Raw genomic sequence first — 21927 nt, forward strand, 5'->3', positions numbered from 1 at the left:
AGAGATCCGGCGGGTCCAGCCTGGAGAGGGTGAGAGGCTCTTGGCCTAAGTGTTCTATTCTCAGGACCAGTATTTTCAGATCAAATAAAAGATGTGAATTTGACTTTGAATTTCAAATAAACAAATTTCCCATCTGGAATCTTCTAGGATTCTAGCACTGACAAGCTAGAGACTCCTTCCAGACCTTCTAGCCAGGGAAGGCAAACTCAAATGCCTAAAGGGATAAGACAGGTGACACCTAGATTTTTATTTTTAAATGTTAACCACACATTCAGTTAAATCAACAAAAACCCACTGTGTGGACCAAAGGAAACAATCTGCTCTGGCTACTTTATAAACTATAGTGAGGCCAAACCCTTTCAACCATTATACAGATGAGGCTCCCAAAAGGGACAGATGTCAGCAAGGCTGCATAGCTAAGATTTCTTTGATTATCAAAAGATAATCAACGTATCACGTTGGATGAAAGGCAATTGAAAATGCCAAGTCTCAAAGAGGCAGTTAGAGAGCCGTTGTATGCAGTTTGCAAGATATTTTCACCTCCATCAATTTATCAGACTCTGAGAACATTCTGCAAGGCAGGCAGGGTGGATGACACTCATTTACAGTCGAGGTCACTGAGGGTCAGAACGGCAAAGTGTCACTCTCTGCATAAAGTCACATAGGTAAGTCTACACTGGAAAATCTAGGGCTGTTCTTCACTACACCTCTGATTCAGATAACAGGTAGACTTCCTCCAAGATTTTAATAAAGACAAACTCAAAATCCTATATGATGCCCCATGAAGAGAAACAAGTCAGGAGGCCAGGCTGAGCGCCCAGACTTCTAACCCAGTTCGCAAATAAAGAAGTGGCAAAGTAGTCAGATTCCAGCCTGTCACCAGGGTTGTGTCTTCTGTCCTAGCAGCTGTACAGCTTGTCTTACCACTGGACATTTGTTTCATGTACATTTTCACGTAGGAAGGATATTCTAAAAGATGTTGATAAAGATTTTTTAAAGGGTTTGAAGGGGATAGGATGTGATCTAAGGTTGTGCAAGGAGAGGAAAGGAAGAAGCACACAAAAAGAAAAAATATTTATTAAGAGCCTAGAGTGGCATGCGCTGTGAAAGGCGTGGCATGTAATTCTTTCCCAGTTCTTTGCATGTCTGAATATTTCTCATTCTTCAGGTTTCAGCTCAAATATCACATCCTCAGAGAACTTTCCTTGCCATTCTCTCTGAAGAGCCTCCCCCACTCCCCGCCACCGCTACTGTCTCTTGAACTTTCTCAGTCTGGCCATTCTATTAAAATCTGGAACGATTTTGCTAGTTTGCGGACTAGTTTCCCCCAGGCTGCAGGCTCCATGAGGGCAGTGACAGTGTCTCTTTCTCAGATGAATGCCGGGTTGCCTATCGCGTACTTGGCACACAGTAAGTGCTCGAGAAATTGCTAAACACTCAACGAATATTTACCCGAATACATATTTATGCCCCACCGTTGCTAAAAGAATTTCTACTAATCCTTCTTTAAGTCTCTCTTATCCTCCTGTACTATTAACACCATTGTAAGTACGCGGTGGAGCTACATTTGCAGGGAGAGAGAAGAGCGAAAAATTGGCGCGCAGAGCTGTAAAGCGTTTTTCTCCAGGTCACACCGCAGCCTGTAAATTTGTGCCACTTGGACCGATTATGGGACAGCTTGCAAACAAATTATCTGCAAACTAACGAAGCCTATTTTTAAAGATCCCTGTTCCTCGCAGCTCTAGGCGATGACATCAGAGAACCCGGAGTTCCACCTCCGAGCCAAGCCCGGTGGTGCTCAAAAACTACGAATACCAGGAAGCACCGCGGCGCGGCGACCCAGAGCTCCTCACGCAAGCCTCCCCGGCCCGCCGAGGCCGCCGCCGCTGGAACCAGGAAGACGCCAGACACCCGGCCCGCCACGCCGCCGGGACCCGCGCGGGGCCTGCCGGGACTCGTAGTCTCTGCAGGCTGGGAGCGCCCTCTCCGGAATCTCAGCCGCCGTCTGAGGGCTGAGGCAGCGTGGGGACGCGTGCGCAGTGCGCGGGCTGGCCGTCGTGGACGCCGCTCCGGGCAGTCGAGCCTCTGTGGGAGCCGGGGCCGCGGCGGCGCGGGTGCTCCGGGCCGAGGCCGCGGTAAAGTTTGGCTTGAAGAAGGCGACCGCGCTGGAGCAGGGGTGGGTGACGGGGCCGGGCGCGAGGTGGCGGCGGCTGCGGGGCTGCCGGGCTGCTGGACCGCGGTTCCCGCTGAGGCGAGCGGGGAGGCGTCCGCCGAGGGGCCGTGGGTGCGGGTGAGTGCGGATCCGGCGCCCCCTCCGCGCACGTCCGCCCCACGCGCCACAGCACCTGGAGGCCGCCGGGCAGGCTCACCTGCCCTGGCTCGGGGCGGCGGGAGGGGGCGGCGTCTTCTTCCCGTGGATCCCCGATTGTTTTCCCGACGTCAGCCCTCGGCGGCGCCCGGCGGGGGAGGGCGGGAGGCCCGCGGCGGTCGCGGGGCCGACGAGCTCCTCGGCGTCTCCGCCCCCCGAGAAATCCCGCTCGGGGCGCGGTGCGCGCAGCTGCCCGGGGATTCCCGGTGGCGCCGGTCGGAGCGGCTCCGTTCAGGGCTGTGCCCGCGGGGCGCGCGGCCCCGGGCATCCTTTCCTGGTGTTTAATGCATTTTAGCTTCAGGACTTGCCGAGGCCGAAGCCGGCTCCGCCCTGGGCCCTGAAGTCGGGCGGTGTCCGCGATTTACCTCCGCACCTTCGGGGCAGGTCGCCAGAGGCAGCGTTGAAAGCGACTTGCCCAAGGTCACGCAGGTGGCACCGGGGAGGCGACCAGACCCAGGTCTTTCGACGCCGAGGCCAGCTGCCAACCGCAGAGCTTTGGGGCCGTCTTGAGTGGTTTGTGGTTTGTTTCAGATGCTTTCTATTGACCTCCTGGAAAGAGGGGAAAGTGTGTCATAATGAAAGCGGTCCTGTTGCTTATAGTGTTTACTGCCTTTAGTAGAATTCTGGTGAGGCTGTGCCCACGAGCAGAGCATCTACCGTGGTCTGGGCGTGTAAATAATGAAACTTCTTTGCTTTCTGGGGGCAGTACAAGAAGAGGTTCAAGGAACAAATAAATATCCAGGCTGTTTCTGCGTTTTCCTCTTCTGTTTCACCTTCCGATTCTGCAATACTTGTTTTCTTATTTTACAATTGATCGTTGACTGTTTTAATAAGATTTTCTTTGTTTTAATGAAGTCATTGCCCCTTGTGAGTTAGTTTTCTAAATAGAAAATCTTATTTCCTGTGTGTTTAATGACTGGAACAAATAGTGCACTATGAGGTTTACACCATTGTCTTTTATCTTAGAACTCCTGATCAATCTGCTTTATTTCCTCAAGTACTCAGCTTGCATACTTTCTATGTTAATTTGATGCCACTGAAACCATTTACAGCAAAGTTTGGGTAAGAGTTATGTGATTCTTTTGTGAAACTGTGTTTTTTTTCACAATCTGAAGAACTTGAAGACCCGTTATATTGAAACAAGATTTATTCTGACCAAAATACCTGTTTACTTTTCATGCTCTTAATATTTCCTGTTGCCACACTTGTGGAAAAGAAATATTTCCCCCAGTGGAGTTAGTTTAAGTATTTTTTATCTTGGCCAATTTTCCCAAGGAAAATTGCATTTTAGAGTACTGATACATTTAAACAAGAGTATTTAAGTTTGACAGAATTTGAATTAATAAAGTAGTTAATTTATTTTATAGTGCTGTGAACCTTACACTGTATCCACTGACAGTTTTCTCTTGTAGCGTATACCTGTATCAAGATACATGGCTGTGAATTTAGTGACATTAAGAAGATATATAAATATATGTGTATACACACCGCGCGGGCGCGCGCAGAGCTTCCAATCTTCATCTTGTTAATTAGTATTTTCATTGTCGCTTTGGGAGGGGGGAAAGTAGCAGGTTTGTTTCTTTTTTCTCCCCAGTTTTAGCAGTGTAACAATAGGAAAGATGGTATGTAAAATTGAGTTTGTCATAGACTAGGAGAGACAGTGAAACAGGATAAGTATACAATTGTGAGGAAACTGCCATGAGTTCATAAGCCGGAAGGACCTTTTTAGAAGTGTTTAAGGATGTTAAGAATAGCATTGGATTCTTTTCTTTAAAAGTCATTCAAGTATCGGTTGCTAACATATAGGATATGACAATATTGACGACTCCTAGGAAGATACTTGGGAAAGGTGGAAACATTTTACATTTTTATGGGGACTTCCCTCCACAAAAAACATTTAATGGAGATTTAAACAAAGTGGCTTTTTGACTTAAGCCTGGAAATTCTTTATTATTATTATTATTATTAGTCATGCTGCAAATCCCGAAGTTATTTTAGTTGTGTGATAATTTGTAACCCAGAATGAAATCTAATAAATAATTTATTAATATAATTTAAGTCATACTTTGACATTGACATATTGCTTGATGTCAAGTCATTATTGTTTAAGTAACTTATTTGAGAATGGGGAAGATAGTTTTCTGAATATAATGTAGTAATTGTTTGTGACAATAGTAACATTGCTTTTATTAGAAAATGTTGGGTTGATATAACTAACTGCCTTAAAGTATTTCCTATTTGATTCCAACTGTGAGCTGAGGTAATATGCAAATAATTACTTTTCTCATGCTGGAGCAGTTTACTTTTGTTAATATTAAAATTTAAATTTCAAGATTAAAAAATCTTGTTTTAGATCTGCAATGATACAATAAAATGACTTCAGTAGGAGGTAAATATTAAGATTTGGTTTTAGGTTTTTTGACCATTTGTGAGTACATATCCAGCATTTAAGAATTTATTGACATGGTATCTGAAAGGAACGCTTTCAGAAAGGGCAGAAAACTTGGTAGCTTTAGATGATTGTCTATAATGCTTAATTATTTTTAGAAACATAAAAATATGGGATGTTTTTATGTAAACATAAAGCATCCTGTTATTTGTTATAGCACTAGAACTCTCTTACACTTACTGAGCAATATTAAACCATTGGACCCTAAGTAACTTTTTTTCTTGTGGGTAGTGTCTAATAAGGGATATGTGAGTTTGTGATTCCTAGAAGATGCTTAAGCAAACATATGTTTGCTATTTATTTTAGTAAGCCTTTTAATTAGTTGAATTGATTATATTCAGGAAGATGGGGTTTTTGGGATTTTATAAGCTTTCTTTGAACTGGAATTTCTGTTGGATATAAAAGAAAATTAGTCATTTAGGATTTTTTTAAGTTAAATAAGTTTTAGAGCAAAATATTGTTTCCTACATGGAACTCTTATCAGGCTTGTGAGTCTGATAGCTTTATTCTCCAGAAAGTTGTGGTTTTTAGCCCTTTAGGCAGCCTAGCCTTTTATGGTTTAACCATTGAACTCTAGATTCTGGATTGAATTTAACCTCTTGAAGGAAAAGACAATCACAGGCACTAGAATTGGAAGTGATCTCAGAGGGCTTCTAATGTAGCATCTTACCCGGTACAGTAAATCCCTCCTGAGAATTTCCATGTCAGGTGTTCCCTCCCATTATTAAGGATGAGAATGCTATTGCATATGTCATCAGGTTATTCAGCAGTCCAAGCTTACTGAGAACAAACACAAGAGTTTTAATGAGTTTTAATTTTCACCATTCACTGCATTTAAGTGTATTTTGTAGGCTCTTTCCCACCGCACTGTCCTCCACCCCCCATAACATGGGTAAATGATAGCTTTTCTGTCATTTACAGTTATCAAAAAGCTCTAGGGTGGGCTCAGTGGCTCATGCCTGTAATCCCAGCACTTCAGAAAGCCGAGGTGGGAGGATAGCTTGAGCCCAGGAATTTGAGACCAGCCTGGGCAACATGACGAAACCTTGTATCTACAGAAAATAGAAAAATCAGCCGGGCGTGGTGGCACGTGCCTGTAGTCCCAGCTAGTTGGGAGGCTGTTGTAGGAGGATCCCTTGAGCCTGGGAGGCAGAAGTTCCAGTGAACAGAGATTGTGCTGCGGCACTCCATCCTGGGTGACAGGAGAGTGAGACCCTGTCTCCAAAAAAAAAACCAAAAAAACAAAAACAAAAAACTGCAGTCTATTCCCATTTGAATATTCAATCTCATATATATTCAATTTAAAGGGTTTTTTTTCCCTTCCTTACCCCATGGTCAGGCCACTTACTTCCTGAAGCACTTGGGCTATGGATGGCTTGTGGTAAGCTCCTGGGATACCTCTTTCCTTTCCCTCTTGAGGGATCTGTTTGGATACAAACGTGTCAAGAAGAGAAGTAGAAAAAGACAAGTGTTTATTATCTGGTGCTATTAGAGTCCTCTCTTGATTAACAGTGTCAGGCCATTGCAGTCCACTAATAGGCAACCAAACTGGCATTTTTTGGTGAGATCTTGCAGGGAGACTCCTGCTGCACAGTTTCTGGGTATGAAATTTTCTGTAGCTAAACCTTTTCCAACCTACACACCCATCTGCTTGCTCCCATCCTGTCAGTTTACCCACTGGTTATGTGAATGTGTATGAGTCGGGGTGAAGATGTTTTCTCTCTGCAGCGAGATATTTTGATAATGGCAAAACAACTCCAATCCAGGTACGCTGTGGTTTCTATTCAACCCACTGGAAACTCACTTCCTTGTGATGTCGAATAGTGGCATACAGACTACTTAAGTCTGCCTTCTTTCTGTGCCCTGCCATTTCTCATCAATTCTCTTTGTCCCCCTTTTCAAGTAGACACATGGGGTCAGTCACTCAGCCTGCTGCATAAGCAGACGTGGAACTGGAGAATGGGATGCAAGTCTGTTCTAGGCCCCTCTGATCTTCGTGAGTGATTTCTGTTAGAGGCCCCGCCACTGTTTTGGTTGAAGACCTTCTTTTCCCTGTGTTCTTCCTGAAGACTTACAGTTCTTTCCCTCTCTTCTGTCAGCTGCTCTTGCAGAATGGAAGGATGGTGCTGATTAGGGTGCCAGAGCCAAGCCTGACTCTACAGATACTTGATCCTCGATGTCTGTATATCCTCAGCTTTGTGTTTGTCAGTGATTGTGGGGCAACAGGACTAGTCCCACTCGACGTGTTTTAGCAAATAATAGTGAAGGCTTGTGGGCCTGATGAGGTCTCACTGTACAGAATTTAATTTTTCTTTGCTTTTTCTTATATCACTCAGGCTGGTTCTGTGTTTTGCTTTATTTTTGGCTTCCTGGTTCCTGACCGATGAGGTGTTAACTGTAGTTATGTTAATTTATGACTGATTTATAAGATCTAACTATACCTTAGGTATGAGTAAAGCTGAAGGAGAAATTTGGGTTGGGGGGCATGTTGATAATATAATTGTGTCTGTTTTTGCCTCATGTAAGTTTTACTAAAAATATAAATTCAAATGGAAATACAGTGTTTGAAACTTTTTCCTTCCATTATTTAAATAAATCACTTAAATCTGGTAAATGATTCTTGTCTGATGAGGAAGAAACAACTTTCTATCTGGAAACTTAATGTTAATCTTTGATGCAGTAATTATGGATTACTTCATCCTTCATTCAACAAAATAGTTACTGAGGGTCTTGCATGTGACAGCCACTGTGTTAGGCATTGGAGAAACAACAGTAAATAACAAATCCCTGCTGTCATGGAGCCTACATTACAGTGTGGGGAAACAGACAAGAAACAGGTAAATAAGTAAACTGTATCATTCGTTAGATAATCAATAAATGCTAAGGAGAAGAATAACATGGGGAACCAAGGTGGACATGGCAAAACGGTTTGGAGGATTTGCAATTTTAGGTAAGATCTAAAAGGAAGTATTCACTGAGAACGTGACTTTGAGTTAAAAGTCCCTGAGTGGGAATCTTGTCTGGTGAGTCCAGCGGCCAAATGAATGAGTAAGGTGGGTATTGGGATGGGGTAACAGGGCAGACGAGGCCTTAGTGGTCTTTATGAGGGCTTTGGTTTTTAGGTTTTTACTTTGAGTGAGATGGGATCTCATTGAAACAATGGTTGTCAACCTTGGCTGAACGTTAGAATTATTGGGGAAGCTTTAAAAAAGTACTGATGCCTGGATCCCATCCCAGAATTTCTGATTTAATTGGTCGGCGGTGGTGGGGGAGGCGATGTTTTAACGTAGGCATCAGGAATTTTTTAAACTCCCAGGTAATTCTGATAAGTGGCCGAGGTTGACATCTATTGCATTGAAGAGTTTTGAGCAGAATGAGGTATTACATAGTATTGAGGAGTGTGACTCTAGAGCCAGACTCCTCCAGTTTGACTCCTGGCACTGCCACTCCCAAGCATGTGACCTTGAGCAAGTGCCTTAGTTTTCTCATCTGTAAAATTGTTATAAGGATTAAATAAACTAATATTTAGGTATTTAGAAAAGTGTTTTATGAGTAGTAATATGTGTAAGTGTTTATTAAGTGAACACTTGAATAAATGTTTTAATGGGATCACTTTGACTGCCATGTTGAGAATAGATTGAAGTGGGGTAAGGGCCAGATCCAGGAGAGGCCCTTGGCAGTAATCCAGGTGGGAGGTCATGGTCACTTGGACCAGAGAGGCAGCCAGTGGTGAGAAGTAGGATTCTGGTTATAATTTGAAGATGGAGATAACAGGATTTGCTGATGGATTGGACGTGGGGTAGGATATGGTTTGGATTTGTGTCCCCACCCAAATCTCATGTCCAATTGTAATCCCCAGTGTTGGAGGAGGTGCCTGGTGGGAGGTGATTGGTTAATGGGACAGACATCCCTACTTTCTGTTCTCATGATAGTGAGCGAGTTCTCTTGGGATCTGGTTGTTTGAAAGTGTGTACCTCTCTCTTCTCTCTTTCTTCCTCCTGCTCCTGCCATGTAAGAGGTAACTCCTCCCTCTTTGCCTTCCACCATGATTGTAAGTTTCTTGAGGCGTCCCCAGTCATGCCTCCTGTACAGACTGTGGAACCGTGAGCTAATTAAACCTCTTTTCTTTGTAAATTACCCAGCCTCGGGTAGTTCTTTATAGCAGTGCAAGAATGGACTACCACAGGGTGAGAAAAACTTAAGTGTGACTTCAAGATACTTTTCCTGAACAACTGGAAGAAGGGAGTGGCCCTTTACTGAGCTAGGGAAGGCTGTATCAGGTTTCTGAGGGGAATATCTGGAGCTCAGTTTGTTAAGTTTGAGATGGCTTGTTAGATAAGTGGAACTGTAGAATAGGCAGTTGTATACATGGGTCTGGAGGTCAGCAGTGTTCAAGGCTGGAGATAACAGTCTGGAAGTCATCAATATTTAGGCCTGTGAGAATGAGTAAGCTCACCAAGACACTGAGTATATATAGGAAAGAGATCCACAGACCACCCTCTGGGATACTCCAACAATAGAGGTCTGGGAGATGAAATATTCCTTAGGGTTTCTAATGTACTCTAGAATGAAAGACAATTGTAATTGTTTCTTTTTTTAAAAAAAGCTTTATTGAGATATAATTCACACCATATAATTCACTTATTTAAAATGTATGGTTTAGTGCATTCACAGTTACGTGGACAACACCACAATCAATTTTAGAATATTAGTATCATCCCCAAAGAAACCCTGTACCCTCCCATCCTTAGACAACAACTCATTTCCCCTGTACCTAGGCAACTAGTAATCTACCTTTTAGCTTTATAGATTTGCCCATTCTGCATATTTCATGTCAGTGGAATCATACTATACTTGGTTTGTTTAGAGAGAAGTGGTATCCATTAGTACCTAGCTTCTAAGATTCAATAGATACAAAGTTATTTGGTAAAGGTGGGGGCTATAAGATCTCTCCAGTGTAAAGATACATCCTGTTTAGTAACACAACTGTGGGGTGATATTTTGAGACTGAATATTCTGTTTCCTAACAGCTTTTCATCTAGTGATTTTAGTGTTCATTGAAGATGCTTGTGTAAATCAGTGAGACATTGGGATTACAAAGTGGTGATTTTCCATTACTGTCATATCTTCAGAAATTATGTAGTTCATATTATTTCTAATTCAGACGTATTGTACACAGTTTGTTCTTTTGTTTTTTGTTTGTACCTCTTTTCTCTCACTGTGAAAGTCTTGGTTCCTAATAACAAATAAATGTTTTATTTTAAATATAATCATATCAACATATTTACATTATCCAATAATGTACATTATAATGGTCTGGAAGTCTTATCATACCTAAAATGTTTCACATTACAGTACCAAGTAGGAATGCTGGATCATAGGATAAAAGCATATATGATTTTGTTAAATAGTACCAGATTCACCCAGTAGGGTTTTACCATTTTGCCTTCTTGCCAGCAATGTAAGAGTTTCTGTTTTCTTACAGCCTCATCAGTATAGTGTGTTGTCAAGCTTTTGAATTTTTGCCAGTCTAATAGATGAGAAATGGTATATCTGTATAGTATAGATTTAAAAAACTTTTCTATTATGGAGATTTGTGAACATCCACAAAAATAGAATAGTGTAACCAATCCCATGAACACCATCATTTAGCTCCAGCAACTACCAACCCAGCCACCAGTGCCTCCTCTGTTTATTCCCTTCTCTCAAATTATTTTGAAACAAATCCCAGATAACATTTTTTTCTTTTCTTTCTTTCTTGCTTGCTTTTTTCTTTTCTTTCTTTCTTTTTTTTTTTTTTTTTTTGAGAATGGGTCTTGCTCTGTTGCCCAGGCTGGAGTACAGTGGCACAGTCATAGTTTACTGCAGACTCAGTCTCCCGGGCTGAAGCGATTATCCCACCTCAGCCTCCCAAGTAGCTGGGACTACAGGCACACACCACTACACCTGGCTAATTTTTTTTTTTTGGTAGAGATAATGTCTTGTCATTTTGTAGGCTTGAACTACTGAGCTCACACAATCCTCCTGCCTCAGCCTCCCAAAGTGCTGGGATTACAATTGTGAGCCATCATGCCTGGCCCCAGATAAATAACATCTTATTTTATATCAGTAAATATCTCTAAATGAAAAGGACTCCTTTTTTTTGGTAACAATCACAATGCCGTTATCACACCAAAAATAATGTGTCTGTTTTCTTAATATCAGACAATATTCAAATTTCTGATTTTCTTAAATATGTCAGGTTTTTTTTTTTTTTTTTTTTTAAGAAACAGGATTTAAATAAAATCCACATGTTGTGATTGGTCTAGATATCTAAAGTCTTTTTTAATTCATAGGTTTCTCCTCTAGTTCCTTTTCTTCTCCTGCTTTTGAATTTAATTTTAAAGAAACCAGTTATCTTTCCTGAGCCATTTCTTACCGTATAGATTTTGATATTTGAATCCCTGTGGTAGTCTCTCGTGTTCTTCCTGTTCTTGCGATGTCATTGGCAATGGCCACATCTCGGTATGGTTTTTTGTATTTGTCCTATTGTGAGTGATACTGAATATCTCATCATGTATTTAAGGGCCATTTTTATATCTCTCTTGGTACAATGTTCATGTCTTTTACTTATTTTTCTATTGAACGTTTGATATATTTCCCTTAACATTTTTTGCAAGCTCTTTAAATGTTAGGGAGATTAGCCCTTTGTCTATGATATAAGTTGCAAATATTTTCTGCTGAGTTTGACTTTGCTTATCAGGTTTTTGCCATGGAAAGCTTTTAAAAAACTTTATTTGGCCGGGTGTGGTGGCTCACGCCTGTAATCCCAGCACTTTGGGAGGCTGAGGTGGGCGGATCACGAGGTCAGGAGATCGAGACCATCCTGGCTAGTACGGTGAAACCCCGTCTCTACTAAAAATACAAAAAATTAGCCAGGCGAGGTGGCGGGCGCCTGTAGTCCCAGCTACTCGGGAGGCTGAGGCAGGAGAATGGTGTGAACCCCGGGGGGCAGAGCCTGCAGTGAGCCAAGATCGCGCCACTGCACTCTAGCCTGGGTGACAGAGCGGGACTCTGTCTCAAAAAAAAAAAAAAAAAAAAAAAACAAAAAAACCCTCTATTTGTAGTCATTTATAAATGAGTTTTTAAAATTGTTACTAGTCCAGGTGTGGTGGCTCACACCTGTAATCCCAGCACTTTGGGAGGCCAATGTGGGTGGATCATTTGCTGTCAGGAGTTTGAGACCAGCCTGCCCAACATGGTGAAACCTTGTCTCTACTGAAAATACAAAAATTAGCTGGGCGGTAGTGGCGCGGTGCCTGTAATCTTAGCTACTCAGGAGACTGAGGCATGAGAATTGCTTGAGCCTGTGAGGTGGAGGTTGCAGTGAGCTGAGATCTCGCATCTGCACTGCAGTCTGGGCAACAGAGTGAGACTCTATCTCAAAAAAAAAATTTTTTTTTTAATTGGTACTGGATTTTTAACCTTTTGAAGTTACATTCAATAAACTGTATCTGTTTAAAATGTATAATTTGATGAGTTTTGACCATGTCTGCAGCACATTAAGATACAGAACATTTCCATAACTCTGAGAAGTATCCTCATGCCACTTATAGTCCTTCCCTTCACCCTCAGCTCCAAGCAACTACTGATCTGCATTCCATCCCTATAGATTGGTTTGCAGTTTTCAGAATTTTATAGAAATATAATTATTTCTATAAATAAATAACACTAAAACCACTAGTTGAAATGTTAGGAAACAATTATTATAAAAGGCTGTATCCTTTTGTGTCTGGCTTTTTTTTTTTTTTGAGACGGAGTTTCGCTCTTGTTGCTCAGGCTGGAGTGCAGTGGCGCGGTCTAGGCTCACTGCAACCTCCGCCTCCCAGGTTCAAGCAATTCTCCTGCCTCAGCCTCCTGAGTAGCTGGGATTAGAGCATGCACCACCATGCCCAGCTAATTTTGAATTTTTAGTAGAGACGGGGTTTCTCCATGTTGGTCAGGCTGGTCTTGAACTCCCGACCTCAGGTGATCCGCCTGCTTTGGCCTCCCAAAGTGTTGAGATTATAGGCGTGAGCCACTGTGCCCAGCCTATTTCTGGCCTTTTTTCTACTTAGTATTATGATTTTGAGATTCATTCATGTTGTTGCATCTGTCAGTAGTTCCTTTTTACTGTAGAGCAGTATTCCATCTCTACTGATTTGTTCTATGTCGCATATCCTTTTTGGTCTGGCTTCTTTCACATACCAAAATACATTTGACATTTATTAGTTGCACATGTATCAATAGTTTGTTCCTTTATTTTGCCAAGTAATATTTTATTGTATTGGATGCACCACATTTTGTTTATTCATACACCAGTTGAAGGACATTTGGGTTGTTCCTGTTTTTTTGCCAGTTATGACTAATACTGCTATAAACATTTGTATCCAATATTTGGTGTGAACATAAGTCTCAATTCATTTGGATAAATACCTGGGAGTGGGGTTGCCGGGTTGTTCGCTAAGGATATGTTTAACTGTAAAAACTGCCAAACTGTTTTCCAAAGTTGCTATGTCATTTTGCATTTCCACCAGCAATATATGATAGTTCGTTTATTTCACATCTTTGACAGCATTTAGTGTTGTCAGGGGTTTTTTTTTGTTTGTTTTAGACATTTTAGTAGGTATGTTATAGTATCTTGTGGTTTTTATTTGCATTCACTTTCCTGACTAATTATGGTAGGCATCTATTCGTGTGCTTATTTACTATTTTTTATATTCTTTGTCAGCTTATGTGTTCCAAGTTATTTTTACCATTTTCTTATTTGGTTGTCTTATTATTGAATTGTAATAATTACCTGCCTGTTCTAGGGTATCATTTGCTGTCTGGATACATACATATTGAATATTTTCTTCATTTTGTGGCTTGTCTTTTAATTTCTTTATGGTGTCTTTTGAAGAGCAATTTTAAAGTTTGATTACGTTTCAAATATATCAACTATTATATGGTTCAGGCTTTTTGTGTCTTATCTAAGAAATATTTGTCTACCCCTAAGGTCCTGAAGACTTTGTCCTATATTTTGTTCTGGAAGCTTTATCATTTTACATTGAGTCAGTGATCCATTTGAGTTAGTTTTTTTCCTCATAGATAGTCGATTATTCCAGTCTTGTTTGTTGAAAAGACTGTCTTTTCTCTACAAAATTGCTTTGGCACCTTGGTTGAAAATTAACTGTTCTCTCTTCCTGTTTACTAGAAGAGTTTGTAAAAGACTGGTGTTATTTTTTTTCCTTAAGGGATTGGTAGAATTCACATATGAACTATTTCTAGGCTTTGACTTTTCTTTTTGGGGTTTTAGTAATGAATTCATTTGCTTTAGTAGAAATAGGTACTTCAGATTTTCTTTTTTGTCTTATGTCAGTTTTTTCAAAGTTGTGTTTTTTCAAAGAATTTGTTTACTTCTAAATTGTCAAATTTGTTTGCATGAATTCTTATTATCCACTTAATGTCTATAGGGTTGTAGTGTGTACTTCCTAATATTGGTGATTTGCTTTCCCTCTTTCACTTGGTTCACATAGCTATAGATTTATCAATTTGATCTTTTCAAGAAACAGCTTTTGGTTTTAATTTGTATTGTTTGTTTTCAATTTTATTAGTTTCTTTTCTGATATTTATTATTCTCTTTCTATTTTGGGTTTACTTTACCTTTTTCTAGCTTTTTAAGGTGGAGTTTATGCCGTTGATTTTAGACCTTTTCTAATAAAAATATCTTGACTATAAATTTTCCTTTAAAATCACCTTTAGCTGCATATTACATAATTTTGACTTTTAAAATTTTTCATTTAGTTAAGAATGTTTTCTGATTTCCCTTTTGATTTCTTCTTTTACCCATATTTTATTTAAAAGTGTATTTTAATTTTCAAATAGCTATTCAGGTGATAATTTCATCTATAGCACTAAAAACCAATGAAAATTCTGACATATACTTGTTTATAAAATTCCTTGAATGCTCTGTATATTGTATTTATATGGTATATGCCTGAGGGCTTTTCTGTAGCATAAAAGAACAGTTCATTATTTTTCACTGTTCTCTGGGTTGAAGGAGCTTTTGGGCAGTTCCGTCTCGGGGGTCTCTCTCTTGTAGTTGCAGTCAGATGGCAGTTGGAATGAGAGTCATCTGAAGGCTTGACTGGGCTGGATGGTCACGATAGCCCCTTCACTCACTCTGCTGGAATTGCTGGGACAGCTGGGTGTGGGCTGGTCACCTCTCTCTGCACAGCTTCTTCATGGGACTAAGTTGGCTTTCACACAACAGGGCAGTCTGAAGGCAGTCAAATTTCCTACATGACAGCTGACTTCTAGAGTGAGCATTCTAAGACATTTAGTTTTTTCAAGTAGATAATTTATTTGCTCTACTCTTTTAAACTAAGAAGTAAGATAAACGTATGGGGCCAGTCATCGTAGAAACTGCCTGGTAAGTAACGTTACAGCATCCTTTTATTTTTTTAGTCGAGGTGAAATTAGCATAAGATTACCCATTTTAGTGCGTACAACCCAATGACATTTCATACTTTCACAGTGTCAGTGTTGTGCAACTATCACCTATATCTACTGTCAAAACATTTTCATCACCTGTTAAGCAGCTCTTCTGCATTTCCCACTCTCTTCAGCCTCTGGCAACCACCAATCTATTCCTTGTTGCTCTGGATTTATCTATTTAGGATCTTCCATATAAATAGAATCATACAACATGTACCTTTTTGTTGCTGGCTTTTTTCATTTAGCATGTTTCCAAGGTTTATCTAGGTCGTAGCATGTATCAGTACTTCATTCCTTTTTATGTCTGAAAAATATTCCATTGTATCCACATTTTATTCATTTGTTGGGGTTGTTTCCACCTTTTGGCTATTTGTGAATAGTGCTGCTATGAACATTTCATATACAAGGGTTTATTTGACTACCTGTGTTCAATTCTGAATATCTGAATCTCAGAGATACTGTGGGTTCAGTTTCAGTCCATGGCAGTAAGATAAATGTTGCAATAGAATGAATCACACTAATTTTTTGGTTTCCCAGTACATATAAAAACTATGTTTACACTATACTGTAACCTATTAAATGTGCTATAGCATTATGTCTAAAAAATGTACACACTATAATTTAAAAATATTTTATTGCTTATAAATGCTAACAGTCATCTCAGCCTCTTCAAATGAGTCGTAATTTTTTGCTGGTGGAGAGTTTTAACTCAATGTTGGTGGCTGCTGACTGATTAGGGTATAGGTTGCTGAAGGTAGGGGTGGCAGTGGCATTTCAAGAAACTGCTTTTGTTTGCTCATCCATAGAAGCAACTCCTCATCTGTTCAAGTTTTAGCATGAGATTATAGTAATTTAGTCACATTTTCAGGCTCTTCTAATTCTAGTCCTTTTGCTGTTTCTGCCATATCTGTAGTTACTTCCTCCACTGAAGTCTTGAACCCTCCCAAGTCATCCATGAGAGCTGGAATCAACTTCTTTCAAAACCTTGTTAATGTTGATATTTGGACCTCCTCTTGTGAATCATGAATGTTCTGAACAGCATCTAGAATGATGAATCCTCTCCAGAAAATTTTCAATTTACTTTGCCCAGATCTATCAGAGGAATCACTATCTATGGCAGCTATATTTCAAATCACAAATATATATTTCAATATCACAAAATGTGTTTCTGAAATAATAAGACTTGAAAGTTGAAATTACTCTTTGATGCATGAGCTGCAGAATGGATGTTGTGTTAACAGGTGTGGAAACAACATAATCAACTTGTACATTTTCATCAGAGCTCTTGGGTGACCACGTGCATTGTCAGTGAGCAGTGATATTTGGAAAGGAATCTTCTGAGGAGTAAGTCTCAATAGTGGGCTTAAAATATTCAGTGGCTGGGCGTGGTGGCTAACACCTGTAATTCCAACACTTTGGGAGGCCAAGGCAAGCGGATCACCTGAGGTCAGGAGTTTGAGACCAGCCTGGCCAATGTGGTGAAACCCTGTTTCTACTAAAAATACAAAAATTAGTTAGGCATGGTGGCATGTGCCTGTAATCCCAGTTACTTGGGAGGCTGAGGCAGGCTGAGGCAGGAGAATTGCTTGAACCTGGGAGGTGGAGGTTGCAGTGAGCCAAGATTGCACCACCACTCTAGCCTGGGTGACAGAGCAAGACTCCATCTCAAAAAAAAATTTTTTTTTCAGTAAAACATGCTGTAAACAGGTGTGCTGTCATCCAGATTTTGTTATTCTATTTTTAGAGTACAGGCAGAGGAGATTTAGCATAATTCTTGAGGGCTCTAGGATTTTCGGAATGGTAAGTGAGCAGTGACTTCAGCTTAAAGTCAGTAGCTGCATTAGCACCTAACAAGAGTCAGCTTGTCCTTTGAAGCTTTGAATCAGGCATTGACTTCTCTAGAGCTGTGAAAGTCCTAGATGGCATCTTCCAATAGAAGACTTTCACATACATTCAAAATCTCTTTAGTGTAGCCAACTCCTTGATCTCAGCTAGATCTTCCTGGATAACTTGTGGAAGCTTCTATATCAGCACTTGCTGCTTCACCTTGCACTTTTATGTTATAGAGATGGCTTCTTTCTTTAAAAGTCATGAACCAACAACCTCTGCTGGCTTCCAGCTTTCTTCCTGCAGCTTCTCACCTCTCTCAGCCTTCAAATAACTGAAGAAAGCCTTTCTTTGGGTTAGGCTTTGACTTGAGGGGAATAGTGTAGCTAATTTGATGTTCTGTTGAGACCAGTAAAGCTTTCTTCATATCAGCAATAAAGCTGTTTCACTTACCATTCTCATGTTCACTGAAGTAGCACTTTTAATTTCCTTCAGGAACTTTACCTTTGCATTCATAACTTGGCTGTTTGGTGCAAGAAACCTCACTTTTGGTCTGTCTCAGCTTTTGATATGCTTCACTTACTAAGCTTAGACATTTCTGGCTTTTGGTTTAAAGTGAGACACTTGGCTGGGCATGGTGGCTCGTGCCTGTAATCCCAGCACTTTGAGAGGCCGAGGCAAGAGGATTGCTTGAGGCCAGAAGCTCAAGACTAGCCTGGGCAGCATAGTGAGATCCTGTCTTTACAAAAAATAAAAAAGTTAGCTGGGCGTGGTGGTACATGCATGTAGTCCTCCCACCTATTCGGGAGGCTGAGGCAGGAGGATTTCTTGAGCCCAGTAGTTTGAGGCTGCAGGGTTGCCACAAACCTTCAGTTTGTAAAAACCCCAATATCTGTGAAGTGCAATAAAATGAAGCACAGTAAAACGAGGTGTGTGTGTACCTAGGTACCTAGGAGTAGAATTGCTGGGTCATATGGTAATTCTATGTTTAACTCTTGGAAGAGCTGCCAAACTGTTTTACACAGCTGTTGTACCATTTTACATTCCCACCAGCAACGTAGGAGGGTTCCAATTTCTCCATGTCCTTGCCAACACTTGTTATTTTCCTCTCTTTTAATTATAGCCATCCTAGTGGGGGTGAAGTTTTATCTCATTGTGGTTTTTTTTGGATTTCCCTAATGACTAATGATATTGAGCATCTTTTGATGTTCTCGTTGACCATTTGTTTATCTTCTTTGGATAAATGTCTCTTCAAGTCATTTGCCCATTTTAAACTTGGACTAAAGTTTTTGAGTTCTGAAAGTTACTTATATATTCTGGATACTAGACCCTTGTCAGATATATAGTTTGCAAATATTTTCTTTCCTCCTGTAGATTTTCTTTTGACTTTCTTGAAGTCGTTTGATGCAAAAAAAGTTTTAAAATTTGATGAAGTCCAATATATCTTATTTTTGTTGTTGCTTATGCTTTTGGTATTATATCTAAGAATTCATTGCCAATTCCAAAGTAAGATTTACCCTATATTTTCTTCCGAAAGTTTTCTAGTTTTAGCTCTTAAATTGTTAATCCATTTTGAGTTAATTTTTATATATGGTGTGAGGTAGGGGGTCCAGCTTCATTCTGTTATATGTGGATATCCAGTTGTGCCAGCACCATTTGTTGAAGAGGCTTTTTTTCCCCCACATTGAATGGTATTAGCACCCTTGTTGAAATCAGTTGACTATAGATGTATAGGTTTATTTCTGTGCTCTTAATTCTTTTCCACTGATCTATGTCTATTCTCATGGCAAGTTGATAGCTTTTACCTGTGGTATATGGTAGTATAGAGTATTGATTTTTCAAGCTTTGATTACATTGTGAACTTTTTTTTTTTTTTTTTTTACAAACTTATGGTAAATTTATTAAAGAAATTATTTCCTTTGAAGTATCAGATTTATAAGAACAATAACAATAATAACACACAAACTTAATGGATAGTTTTATTTAGAACTTTTTGGTGTATTTTATCATTTCTCTGACTGCATATGGAATAGTGATGCAGATACATAGTATATCAGTAAGCATTGTAATTGAATTTTCACTGTAAGTTAAATTTACCTTGAGCCTCTAAATAAAGAACTAGTTATGTAAATTCATCCTGCCAAAAGATGTGATGGTGCCAGCTATAGAAGTATCAGAATAGTAACAGCTGTCTGGTGCAGATTTGGGCTAAGCATCACATCAAGAAGGAATCACATGTCTGTAGTCTCTAGAGAAACAGTGCTTGGCACCTAACCGTTTTTTAACTTTAATCAGTACAACAAAAGTTGCAGTACTTTAGAACCAGAATATGATACACCTTTTAAGTCTATTTTAATCTATAATGTCTCTTTTTCTTTTTTTTCTTGTAATAATTTACTTGCTAAAGAAACTTTTTGTTTTCCTTTGTTTCTTATAGTCTGGCTCTTGCTGATTGAATTCCTTTGGTGCAGTTTAGCATGTTCCTCTGTGTTCTGCATCTCCTGTAGATTGGTATTTGGATATAGAGGGGATCTAAAAAACATTTTTTCTTGTTGCTTTATGTTCACGTGATAGGTGATGTTTGTGTCTTCCACCAGGAGGCATATCATACCTGCTTATCTCTCTTTCCAGTACATTAACTAGTTTATTTTGATTCACTTTAGTTTTAACAATTCAAGGGTTTTTTTAAGAAAGGATGGTGTAGAGCATAAGATTAAGAGCTCTAGAGTGCGGTAATCTGGATTCAGGCTTTGACTCTTGGCCTACTAGTTTTGGAATTTTGGAAAATCACTTCCCCTCTGTGTTAAGTTCCTTATCTGCTGGGGATGATTATGCCTACTCCTAGGATTGTTTAGAAGATTAAAAGAGTTAACGTATGGAAAAGAACCTTATACAGAGCCTAGCATGTAGCAAGTGGTCACTAAATGTTAACTGTTGTTGTTTTGTGAATTTAAAAATATTCTAAAATAATCTAAAGGATAGATTATCTTGATTTGTGAGGAAATTAAAATTTGGATAACTATTTTTCTTGGCTCACCTGGGGTTTTTTTTAGGGAAAAAGTAAGTAAATTATTCAGCTGAGGTGAGTAGCTCTCTGTTGTCCCCATCACAGTGAATAAATAGTTACATTTAGTAACCACTCTTCACAAACTTAATTTCAAAAGTGATTTTTGTCAATGCCTCAGATGTTGGTGTGTGTTCATTTTAATTGGCCTTACCTAATGTTGGCAAGTTGCCCCCTCCTTGAACAGATTTGCAGTCCGTGAGAAATACTTTCCTGTTTCATAGGGAGCTTACTGTTAATATTTTTATTTTACAGTGTAATGTTCAAGCTCAGAAATGCCTTATGTGGATCGTCAGAATCGCATTTGTGGTTTTCTAGACATTGAAGAAAATGAAAACAGTGGGAAATTTCTTCGAAGATACTTCATACTGGATACCAGAGAAGATAGTTTCGTGTGGTACATGGATAATCCACAGGTTCGTAAAATCCCAAGGATTATCTTTTAAAAGCATAGAAAGTTGTATTTAAGTATTTAACATACTATACAGGCTTTAGAATTTGTCTTCTTAAGCAGTATATTTTTAGATTTATTTCTACTGGGTGTCCTCTCTGCCCTGCACCCCTGACCTCTACTGTCTTGTTTGAATTTCAGAAGGTGAAACTAAGTTTATTTGATAAAAATTAATGCTTTTGTATATATTTTTCCCTCGAGAGAGAAATGCTCTCTCTGGTGGAAAATTAGGTTTTAGAAAATTAGATCTTGAGTCACAGAAAAAATAACAATTGAAGCTGTCCCCAAAATAAATACTTTTTTTGTAATACGTATTTCAAACAACAGCTAAAATAAAGACCAGGGATAGATGATTTTCTTGTATTAAGGAGGCTTAATACCAGGGTCCCTTTAGTGAGATTAAATTTAGGTTTAAGATGCTGTATCTAGGATAGAGACTATTATTTTTAAATAAATAAATGACTTAACCACATGATACTCTTGCACATATGTAGTCCTTTTATTTTGTAGTGTCAGATTTGAGTCAGTCATTGTAATGCCATCCATGAACTGAAATGCAGTTTGATTTTATTGTTGCCTTGCAAAACATAGGGGTAAATGTTATAATTTAAAAAATTGGCATCCCAGCCTTAAGAGGCCTGAGATTAGATATCATCTGTGAAGTAGTTTTAAACTTTCAACTTTCTCTCCTTTTTTTTTTTTTTGAGATGGAGTCTCACTCTGTCACCCAGGCTGGAATGCAGCGGCACGATTTTGACTCACTGCAGCCTCTGCCTCTTGGGTTCAAGTGATTCTCATGCCTCAGCCTCCCGAGTAGCTGGGACTACAGGGGTGTGCCACCACACCTGGCTAATTTTTTGTATTTTTAGTAGAGACAGGGTTTTGCTGTCTCGGCCAGGCTGGTCTTGAACTCCTGACGTCAGGTGATCCTCCAGCCTCAGCCTCCCGAAGTGCTGAGATACAGGCATGAGCCACCGCGCCCGACCTTTTGGAACTTTTTATCTTCAAATAAAAATTGGTGTAGAAGTTAAAAATGGGGTTGTATGTTGCAAGGAAGTATGTGCAAAGCAAGGGATGAATCTCCAGCAGACTTCTAAGCTGATTTTTGTCCAGTAGGCTTCTCGTGTGGGTGAGGAATGGAAGGTCTAGGGAAGAGCAGAGACTTATACAAGGTTCTGTTCTGTTTCACAGAGCAGGAACTAGGTCTCCTGATAAGTAGTCTCGTATTCTTCACTATATACTGATTTTAGATTAGACAAGATATGTATGTG

General features: G+C 39.8%; 1 protein-coding gene across 25 annotated transcripts in view; it reads left to right on the plus strand.

Moving 5' to 3' along the window:
- Positions 1–1841: 1841 nt before the first annotated feature.
- Positions 1842–21927, plus strand: part of PLEKHA1 (pleckstrin homology domain containing A1) — a 57668-nt gene continuing 37582 nt past the window's right edge. For 6 of the 25 annotated variants that reach the window (XM_054521761.2, XM_054521765.2, XM_063727205.1 and 3 more), the window contains exons 1-2: positions 2007–2176; positions 20461–20621. In XM_054521761.2, the coding sequence (XP_054377736.1) occupies positions 20481–20621 (141 nt within the window). In that variant the 5' untranslated portion in view covers positions 2007–2176; positions 20461–20480. 25 annotated transcript variants of the gene reach the window in all.

This window comes from Pongo abelii, chromosome 8 (assembly GCF_028885655.2).
Source record: "Pongo abelii isolate AG06213 chromosome 8, NHGRI_mPonAbe1-v2.0_pri, whole genome shotgun sequence".
NCBI classification, from domain to species: domain Eukaryota; kingdom Metazoa; phylum Chordata; class Mammalia; order Primates; family Hominidae; genus Pongo; species Pongo abelii.